We start from the raw sequence: 11,654 nt of genomic DNA on the forward strand, positions 1-11,654 counted from the left end.
TAATTGTTGAGAGTTTAAATAAACTCAGATATTTATGAAACAGTTTGATATTTATTGACGGTTTGATAAATGTCACTGTTTAAAAAAAATTTTAACAAGCCAGTATTAATAAAAGGTAAAGATTAGTAAGGTAGCAATAGCTGTTATTTGGGGAGAGAAGTGATTGTTAGTAATGCGTACCAGTCCCATTGAAAGCAATATACCCTATCAGGTCGACTTCCACGTGGTCCTACTGGAAACCATCTTGTAGAATTCTAGGTGTATTTATTCATCACGATGGATTAACAAACTTGCCTTTTCATTTTCACCTATCATCCTTCACTGGTGTCCTTTCAGCGTATTGCATTAGCGTAGGCGGGGTGACTATTCCATTATCATCCATTAAAAAAAAATAGTTGTTATTTTTTGTTAATTATTTTAGTTTTGTTTTATTTTTGTTATTATTTCTTGTAATTGTCTATATTTATAATAAGTTTACTATTGTAATCTTTTGCAGGAAACAATAAAGAGTATCTATCTATCTAATTATTATTTCGTTAATTCTTTTATCAAAGGTATTTAAAAGTTGTATTTCACGATGTGTATCTCATATAGTGTTACAAATATCATGATCGGTAGAAATGTCAATTGGATCATGTGATGTGACTTGTGAGGGCGAATGGATGTAGGCAGTGGTAAATGTCAGCTTCAAATTAACAATTGCGATCTGGTGCAACGTCGTGAGTGACCACAGTTAACTCATAAAAGTCAATGGTATTTTTTAACCTTTAAATAAATATAATTCGTATTAATAAATACCATACTTACTTATTGAATGCGACTATGGATATCATAATTAAGTTTTACGACTTCTGTTAAACTTGAACTTCGTGTCAATTGATTAATAAAATGAAATGTTTAAAAAGTTTCGGAGATTTCACCAATACCTGGGGAATAATCGGTAGACATTTTGAGTTTTTAAAATAAGTATTCATTAGCTGATACCAAATTTAGCTACGTTTTTTTTTCAAAAAATGTACTCGAACTTAGTTTCAAAGCACACAAGGTATGATAAATGAGAGAGATTTTTAGCAAATTTATTTAATTATATCAATAAATAAAAGCATTGTGCGTTGCCGTATGGTCGCGGCATAGAATGGGCTACTTCTTTCTTTCCTGTGGGTGTTGTAGTAGGCGATTATGTAATGTAATGATCAAGGGATGGGCACTAGTGTCCCTCTTAAAACATCACCAAATGTCCAACAGCGGTTGCCAATCCGTCTGCCAAGTATAGCAACTACTGGCAGCCCCTATTAGTGAGGCCTATTGGGCATAGGCAGTTAACGGCTGATATGATGATAGCTTTGTTAAATTTATTTATTTATCTTAGATGATACCTGAATGAATGAATGATTCATTGAAAACCATGAATTCAATGCGAATAGTTATCAGTGAAATAATAATATGCAAAACATTCTAATAATAATCATATATTAATATATATATATATATATATATATATATATATATATATATATATATATATATATATACGTTTTATATATATAGCAAATAACGAAGAAATTAGCAGTTGCTAGTTTTGCCGATTGTCGATGAGAAGTTCATTCATTTATTCATGCTTTATCTTGAATCAATAAAAAATGTAAATTGTTGCTATAGAATATCATAAATTACAATAGATGTTTGGAAAATGTTCTAAACAAAACATATACTAGATAGAGAATTATTTGCGCAAACAATGATATGTTTATAAATTTCTAGCGATATAAATATTATTCTTTCTTTAGAACATTTTTATTACAATATTCTTTTTCTACTGTTCATATTATATTAAAGTTGAATATTATGTATTATGTATCAACCAATAGTTTTTTTTTGTTATGTTTTATATATAATGCACGGTGGGTTTTTACTAGTGACGTGGATAAAAACAAGTTAGAGGTCTGTTTGTTTTTTTTTTATTGTAGGTCTTTTTGAGGTTTTAAGTTCGATTAGAGGTTATGTATCGTTGATAAACTATATTAACGCTAGACGGTGCTGTACTTTTGTTTGTTTAAAATGCTTGATGAAACTATTGAGTTTTAATATTGAATTATTAAATTTATATAGGTTAGAATATAAATTGATTAGAACATTACATTTTTTCGCTAGTATTTTTTAAGTATATATTATGTTCTTAAGCAAAAACCTTGAGTACAACATTCATATTAATTTCATAAAAATGCAAGTCCGTCGTCAAGGATTTCGAGCTTAATGTATATGTATACATCTAGCGCCCCTAAATTCTTGGTTTTTACTAAGATTATTTCGTAATTTATATAACCTTATAACCGTATACCTTTCTAAAATAAAATATATAAAATAAAGAAAATAAACAAAATATGAATATATTGTACACCTATTTGAAAATGATTTTAACGATAAATATAAAAACAATAAAATATAATTTTATACTGATTTTAATCTTATCTTACTTGATAACAATATGTTTAGATTACTTTTTCTATAGATAGTCGTAGTTTTTTATTTCGGTTTTATTTTTAAATGTTTGTAGTTTTTAGGTTGTTATTTCTCACTGTTTGCCATAAATGTATCGTGCTCTTGATATTTAAAGTTGTTTTGCTTTTATTTTCCGTCGCAAATATTTGGAATTCTTACAAAGCGTCGACGACATTAATTTTTTAAGGTAATTAATGCTGTCTCATCGTGTTCTTTTTTTTTGTTTAGATAATAAATACTAATAGCAGCTATATAAGGAACTTTGTTGTTAATATGTGGCAACTTATACATAATGATAGACTGAATTTCACTGATAATGCAACAATACGAGTAAAAAGGCAGAGTGGAAGCGGTAAAAATAATTTTGTTTTGTAAAATTATTTGTTCAGTTAAGTTAGTTAAATAGTTGAATAATTTCACGTCCTTATCCTGCACGTTAAAACGAAACGATGTGTTCAGCACAAAAACGAATGGAACAGAAATCCCCAAGCAGATATATGAAAACTCTCTCTGTTATGAAATATATTGCATAAAGTTTATGGATGCAGATGACTTGGAATTTCTTTTATTCCAGTCTAGTGAGGGAATTTATATAATGCTTAGTTGTAGATATTAAAATGCTGAAATTATGACACTAATAAAATAAATAACATAAATATTTTTTTAATTTTTATTTTACATAAAATTTAGTTTTAATAATAAAATATTTGATTTAGATTTAATTATTTTAAACGTATATAAGATCCAGGTAGTCTAGATTTCTTAAATTTATTTTTACCTTTTTCTGTAGTTTAGACCTTCAAATCGATAATAAGCAGCGTTACTTGTTGTATTTCAGGTAAATTTACGGATGCTTCGAAGATGCCTCAAGTAAAATTGATGCATTTGTTTTTACAATTATTAAAAAATTCATGGGCTCCCATCCATGTTGGTGGATCACATCCATTTCATGAGGAAGTTCCTAAACCAATCGTTTATCTTTTCAAGGATAAAATCATGGAATTTTTCTTTCCAGACGTCGGCGAAGTACGCCAAAAGAAGGCCAAAAAGATTTAATTATAATATATTAATGGATTTTTTTACTTATACCTATATTTATATCGTTATTTAAGAGAGTCAATTTCTAACTTTAATCAATATAATATATCACCAGAGGGAGACTGTACAAAAGTCGATTGCTTGGGTACCTCTGTCCCATTCGTGTTTCTACCGTGAAGCAGTTGTGTTTACATGGCTGTGTTTGGATTTGAAGGATGGGATATGGCATGAGTTTACAAGGTACAGAGGAATAACACCTGAGTCCTCAGGAATGGCAACGCATGGGGGGTATCATGGGCGAAACAGTATACTCTGTTATGTCCATGCTACTGCTCATGTATATAGGCGACGGTTACCACTTTCCATCAGGTGGGCCGTTAGCTTGTTTGCCATTCTAAGTTGTATAAAAAAAAATATAATAAAATATGTGAAATCATGAAACTTTTAGGCTCTATTTAAGCGACTTCAAAAATTTGTATTTGTTTTATATGTTGTGTAATATGTTCGTAAATCATGAATCGAATTTGATATTTTTTTCTGCAATCCATATACTTAACACCGGTCTGGGTCGCGGTTAATTTTAGGCGTAATTATTTTTTTGCCAAATAAAATCTTAAATTGTGTAAATATATAATTAAACGCCATTTAGTATGAATTTTATTTTAATTTCTGAGACTTTATTTAGATTAATATTGTTGCTGGAAGGTTCCCAAAGAGGGTTGATGATAGAAATGGGTCCGATATTAAAACGAAAACCTCGTGTAATAAGAATAAAATTATATGACGCCGACACTAAATAATTGGAATAAGGGCAGAAAGATAATGATTGTCGATAAATGGTCTAATAATTTGGATTTTGACTATGTACTATAAGTACTATAATGACAACGTATCACTTAACAATTTTTTTAACATAAGAAAAAAACATTGGACACAATTTATACGAGATAAATATGGGAGTAAGGCCTATGAAATGCGTAAAATATCAACAGAATTTGTAAAGATACCGCGTTACATAGATACAAAATAAGAAATACAGGAGAATTAAGAAATTCTATTTTTTAAGTGACTTAAAAAAGTGTATCCTGGATAGAAGTGTATCCTAGCATATAATTTGTTTTTGTTTTAATGTTATACACATCGAAAGCTATTTATTTTGTATACGCGCTGTATCTGAATTTTTTATGTACTCACCATCACCTTTTTTGTGAAAGTTTTCATTTGTATAATTTGTACTGTTCGAGGTAAGGGTCCTGGTGACTTGTAATACAGGTTTAATACCTAGTACAGGCACCAGCTCCCACAAATAATATTGTTAAAATGTTTTGCAAGTTATAGATATTAAGTCCTAAATTGTTTGTGATGAGAAATAATAATAAATATATAATAATATATTTATGCATACCTCAGAATACCTCCATAATATACACACTCACATAGTAAAAATACCTCAAAGTGTAAAGGCGGAGTTCTTTAACCAGTGTGTGTTGCCAGTGATGCCCTACGAAATCGAAGCACGGTCCTACACGGTTGGTCGTATGCTAAAGCTTCAAGTTGTTCAGTGAGCTATGGAGAGGGCTACGTTCAGAGTTTTTTGCGTGATAGAATCCAAAATGAGGATAACCGCAGAGGAACCAAAGTGACCGACATTGCCCGGAGGATAAGTAAGCTGAAGTAGTAATGGGCTGGTCACATAGTTCGAAGAACCGACAATTAGGAAGAAAAGTTCTTGAGTGGAGACCCCGTACAGGAAAACGCAGTCTAGAACGACCCCCAACTAGATAAAGCGACGGCCTCAAATGCATTGCAGGTAGTTAATGGCTGTAGATGGTATTTCTTATGACAGTCTATGCAGGAGGCCTATTTTCAGGAGTGGGCAGTGAACGGCTAACATGATGATGATAATGATTATATGATAATATCCATACCTATAAGCGGCGGTACAAACTAGACATATGATGTATTTAATTGTTATGGGCCCATACTTAGAAGTTGTAACATTATTAAATAGATTGATAATTTTTAACGTATATTTTATGAGGCATATACGGAATAATTAGTATTTAATAGTGGCTTTACTTTGTTATTATAAGTATAAAATTTAATGATAATATTTATGTATCTAAATAAAGTTACTTTTTCATTATTATAATTAATTTCGTTATAATTATCATAGTGTCATAAAAGAGTCGACGGTAAAACATTACTGTACCTCGAATTTATAACTCATTAATAATTTATACCTATAACTGCAATAAATTATTATATTTATATTTTTTTTAATTAATTCTACATCGAAAATTTTTAATTATTATAATATACTCTATCTAGATATTATTAATCTATAATAATTTCTAGATAGAGTCTCTTTACAAACACTTAGTTAAACACAATTTAACTTTTTTATTCTTGTGTGAGTGAATTTGTATCATAGACTGGTAGACGGGTAGACTTCGCAATTTGCATGTATCATTATCATTATACCAGCCCTCAACTGTCCACTGCTGAACATAAGCCTCCCCCTTGGGGGGTTTTGCCAGTAGTTGCCATGCTTGGCAGGTGGATTTAGGGATTTGCATGTATAGGGAATAAATTACACTTATTACTTGAAATACTAAAAAAAAGTGCACTTTGCATAGTTAAAAAAAATAAGACCATTATTTGGGACGTATTTTGACACTCGCTGCTCCATCTATAAGTATATGATCTAGTTAATAATATATGGTAATAGGATTGCTACAAAAATATCTTAGATCAATTTCATTATAGGAGCGAAACACGCTTGTAATGTAATGTTCGTAAATGGTTGAGATTTATAATTATCGGATAATAAAAATTATCTGTACTAAAATAATAATTGGTTCGAGTCGAGACTTAATATGTGTGCACCATTTTAAATGATCTTGAAATTTATAATCGTGTCTACCTATAAACTTGTAATGTGGAATCTTCATAAAGATAAACTAGATCGGTTCAATTAATTTTTTTTTACCTGAGATTTTTTTAAACAACTTATAGATTGCGTTTTAAATAAAATATACGACGTAATGTGAAATTGTAAAAATATTATATAATATATTGCTATTTTTAGCCGTTATTTCGTGTGCGTTATTAGGATATGTATATTAATTCGGATAAAAAATATCTAATGTAATTTATGTCCTTCTTCATTCCATATAGTACATGTGTACCAAATTTCATAGTGTTTGGTTAAGCCATTAAGGCGCTATAAGGTAGACAAAGAAGCTTTAATATTTATAATGTTACCGAAATTAAGGATTAGTGGGGATCTAACTATAATTTTTTTATGTGCAAATTGTAATGGCAAGCTGATAGTCTACCTGATGGAAGGTGGTAACTTTTGTACCATGAATATATTTTTATCATCATGATACCTGTGTCGTGCCTTCTTCTAATTGAAGATTAAACTTTATTTAATTTTATTAAAGAAACAAAATCTTCTATTACACTTGTAGTACTAGTAACCAAATATTTGTGTTAAATATTGTGTAATAATTTACAAGAACATTGTAAGATTGCATACAAATTCGATCGGGCCATATCTAGTTACTTTCTTTCTGTGGTCGTAGGCGGGGTACATTTTAGTATATAAGAGTCGCGTCAGATGAGCTCCGCGCGTATTATAGTGATATCGGGTCCCCAGTGCCGAAATGAAGGTACGACAATATACTAGCCATGATTATGTAAATTAATTATAATAATGATAATCGACATCAGTGACTTTTTTTATAGTTATTGTTTTTTTTTTTTTTATTTGTGTATGTGTTTACGGAATTCAATTAATACGGTTTTGTGTTTAACCACGTGCTTTATATTTATGTGATTTGGAAGTGTCCAATAATGGACTGCAATTGGCTTGTTATAATTTGCGAAGTCTCTAAGGCTGTGTGTTTATTTTTATTTCAATCATACAATGATGTTGGCAATCATGCTTACGGTACGCCTGATGGAAAGCGGTTATTGTGACTTATGGACGCTTGTGATACTGCAGGCATCGCTTACACTACTCTGTATATTAAAGAACCTGTTTAAAGAATTTTATGCTCTAGTGCAGTGTTTCCCAACTTTTTTTGTGCCATGCCCCACTGGAACATTTCTAAAAATTTTATGCACCCATATATATTTTTTCCGACAAAGTTTACTTGATGACTCTAACCGCCCAGTTGATATTTTTAGTAACGTCAAACGAATTTATACCTAATAAATATTAACAGCAATTTTTTTAATTTACTTTTTTTGTTACATTTGGCATCGATATCTACTCGTAGCATTGCATTTAAATGGCCCAGAGAAAGAGGGTTAAAATCGCTTTGAGTCCATTTTTTAGTGCCCCCCCCCCCTTAACTATCAAATTGCCCTCCTGTAGGGCGTGGGCCCCACGTTGGGAAACACCGCTCTAGTGTCTTCGTAAAATATTGGTCGAGAGTCTAGTGTTTATAAAAGGAAATTCCCCTGAAACAGTGCTGTGTTCCACAATGTGGAGATGGATGATAAAATGGTAGAGTATGGCTGTAGGTATATGCCTTAAATAATTGGGAACATAGTTCGTACAAGCGATATAAGGTGCATCAGAACTTTCCCCAAATAAAATCTTTATTCAATCTCAAAGGATCCATACCGTTTCTGAATCTGGGTCCTGTGATAACTCGTCTTTGAATCGAATCAAAAGATCTGGCCATTGTGTATAATTTATACTATTAGTAGTTAAAATACAAACATCTATTCGTTTTTAAGAGTTTAAATATGAAAACTATTATATTTGAAAGTTGCAGATTCTTTCTAAAAATATGTAAATTATTATAATGATGAAGATTTATATTCTGCCGCCATGTTTTAATTAAGTGACAAAAATTAGGGGCTTTTATATTCATCAATATTTTTTGTGTGTATATGTTATGTGATATATTTGCCAATAAACTAATCTACCAGCTTTTGTCCGCGACTTGGCATGAATGGATTTTGGAAGTTTTGCTTCAACCCTTATTCAATTCAACCGAGAAATCAGTTCAGGGTACAATAGGACTGATATACCTGAAGAAGGTAAAAGCCCTTAAAATAATTTTAAAAAAAACCCCTAAGGTTGAATTTTCAAAGTTTCTTTCTTATAATTCATTTATGCTATATAAAGAAGCTTCTCAAGATTCTACATTCAGCGGTTTCGGTCGTGCGTTAATAATATTTTTTTTATATATATTGATAATATTTCATGTTATCGATAGTTCTCTCGTGTGTTAGTCTCATGTTAAAATAACGAAGTCGTTGTAATTTTTTTGGAGTAAAATATTACGTATATATATGGAGAACAACATTCAATAATTATAAAATGTCATTTATATATTAAAATTTTAATTTAATAAATAAATTTCTATATAAATCTCGTATAGCACTTGATATTTAAATTGAAACTGATGTCCTAGGTTTCAGTAATCTATTTATTATTTAATAAGTTAGTACGTAATAGATACTTATGATAGTATGACCATTATAAAGGGTGTGTAAATTTAATTTAAGATGTTGATAAAAAACGCTACAAAATTCGAAAGATCAAAATAAAATTATTTTAAGAAAGCGGCAATTATTTTTTGTATCTAGTGTCAATTTCAGATCTAAGCCGATCGAATGATGATTACTAAAATGGCTAGATTAATAATTTTTATTAACGCGATGAGTTGTAACTGAAGGTATTGTATGAGTACTATACATATTACGTTACGTAGTAACAATATACTCATTCAATATAAGAATACGAAAAAGATAATCATCAGGCAGGCAAATAAAAATAGTACAAAATTTATTAGTTTGTCAATATTTATTTCTAATGATCGGAGTGTCATCAATTAGATTTTTTTCTTGGAAAACTAAAATAATAATATCATTAAAATCATCAATATCAGTCTCCCATTTAGGCAGAAACAATGGAACGTCAAATGGATTCAAACAAACCTCTTTGCTTCTTCCACATTCATCAATCTTGTCATAAGATATTGAATTAAATTTACAAAATATAGGTAAATTGTAAACCTATTTTAAAAATGTCTAGTAGTTATTATTATACAAACTCATAACTTTGTATACGCGCAAATGTTTATGTATGTATTGAGCGATGTGCATTCTTTTTTAGAACGCTTATATTTTAAAACAGAGAGAGGGTGAGGTCATCCTGACAAGGACATACATATATTTTATTATACATAAAAGTGGAAAGCTATTTTAGAAATTGAAGGTTCACGTAGAGATGTTTAAATTTTATTGTAATATGTAAATTTATTAAAATTTGTCATTTATTTTATTCGGTACATAGGTATTGTTGGTGTGGTTATTCTGTGCCGTGGCCGGCAAAGCGGCTGGAGGCCCGTCCTGGTCGGATGCCGGGAACCAAGCGACGTCGCGGCAAAGTGTCACAAGGGTCATACCGGGAACACAGATAGTAACGTCAATTCCAGCTAAAACAAAGATCTCCGCTTTCTCAACAAGGCAGTTCATTAATGCTGTAAGTTATCCTTATTTTTATTTATTTTGACGATCTTGAAATATTAGTAATAGAAATATGTAATACATCGATTTTTGCTTTGTACTATTACTGAGCATCAACCGACTCTCTTAAAGTGGGGTAAATTTTTCATTTGTTTACATTTTTATTAAGTTCCATTGAAATAAACTACAATATTGAGTTTTACATTCTTGAGTCAGCGTTGTAAATATTTATTATTTCAAGTTTATAAAAAAAGAACTTGTCTCATTAATAACACCATTCTAATAAAATATACAACCTTTATAAGTATTATTGCTACGCATATTTAAATAGAATTATCAGTTAGATAGAATATTAGTTTATTTTTTTTATATAACTTAGAACAGCAAACAAGCTGACGGCCCACCTGACGGAAAGTGGTAATCGACAACTATAAATATGAGCAGTGCCCTGGATATAACAGAGTATACTGTTTCGCCCATGATATCCCTCGTACGTTGCCATTCCTGAGAACGAAGGCGTTATTCCTCTGTATCCTGTAAATTCACTACCCTTCAAATCGAAATCACAGCCATGCAAACACAACTGTTTCACGGTAGAAATACGAATAGGACAGAGGTAACCAAGCAAACGATTTTTGTACAGTCTCTCTCTGATAATTCATTATATGAATTTAGTCATATTTATCACAAGTACAATCAATCTACATAACGTTTTTATTTTCATTTGCAGATACCCATTTCTGGCTATCCAGGATTAGAATCGCAATTTGCTTTCCAACCACAAGTGAGTCCTTTTAATCCATTCCAACCGACTTACTATCCTTTAGGAGGTGCTGGCTTATATCCACAGAGCGCACCAATATTTTCGGGTGGCAGTCCATTTTTCCCAGGAGGAGGATCATACTTCCCTAGCGGTGCTCCAATATTTCCTGCTGGTGGTCCGTTTTATCCTCCAGGCAGTATCTTATACCCTCCATCAGGACCCATTCCAATATCGCCTATTGCACCACCCACCGTACCAGGCCAGCCTGTAGCAGATTTCCCTACAGGACAACAAGATGTGGATTCTGATACGACAGTGGTTGATTCAGCAGAATTCCCCCCAGACAGACAACAAACAGAAACACAACCAGCAGCAGAAAACAAACCTGCAGAACCTCAGCTACCACCTGCGAGCACGTTCCCCGGTTTCCCTCAAATACCACAGGTACCTGGTGGAACGCAAACATTCCCTGGAGTTCCTCTAGGAAATGGAGATTCTGGTTCATCCCCACAGCCACCTCAGGTTTCCGATGATACAAACAACAGTTCACAGCAAAATTTCCAACAAGGATCTGGTCCACAGGCACCTCAGATCCCCCAGGGAACACCTCCAACGGCCCCCGTAAATCCTATTTTCTCGCAGCCACCTTCTCAATCACCGCCATCGAGTTTTCCATCAGCGGATAATAACGACCAGGGTTTGAATGATGAAGACACAATATCAGTAGAGTCTGCGTGATAATTGTAAATAAAATTAGATTAATTTTATATTAGTACTCTTAAATGTTCCTGAAGATAATTTCGCAGACCGTATTGCATGCAATAAAGGTTTTGTACAAATTCATAACGTTATTATTTGC

The 11,654-nt window shown here is 31.6% G+C and overlaps 1 protein-coding gene across 1 annotated transcript; it reads left to right on the plus strand.

Annotated features, from left to right (window-relative positions):
* Positions 1-7,128: 7,128 nt before the first annotated feature.
* On the plus strand, positions 7,129-11,634 carry LOC113518186 (proline-rich protein HaeIII subfamily 1-like). The gene is made up of 3 exons (XM_026902986.3): positions 7,129-7,214; positions 9,860-10,048; positions 10,763-11,634. Exons 1-3 carry the CDS (start codon positions 7,209-7,211, stop codon positions 11,531-11,533), a joined length of 966 nt encoding a protein of 321 aa, XP_026758787.1. The 5' UTR covers positions 7,129-7,208; the 3' UTR covers positions 11,534-11,634.
* Positions 11,635-11,654: the final 20 nt, after the last annotated feature.

The sequence above is a fragment of the Galleria mellonella genome, unplaced genomic scaffold (genome assembly GCF_026898425.1).
Source record: "Galleria mellonella isolate WM207_F2 unplaced genomic scaffold, CSIRO_AGI_GalMel_v1 utg132, whole genome shotgun sequence".
Classification (NCBI taxonomy): domain Eukaryota; kingdom Metazoa; phylum Arthropoda; class Insecta; order Lepidoptera; family Pyralidae; genus Galleria; species Galleria mellonella.

Bases quoted from the DNA above. Each gene is read 5' to 3' on its own strand.
- LOC113518186 (XM_026902986.3), top strand. The intron at 10,049-10,762 runs GTAAGTTATCCT...TTTCATTTGCAG, and splicing joins CAAGGCAGTTCATTAATGCT to ATACCCATTTCTGGCTATCC.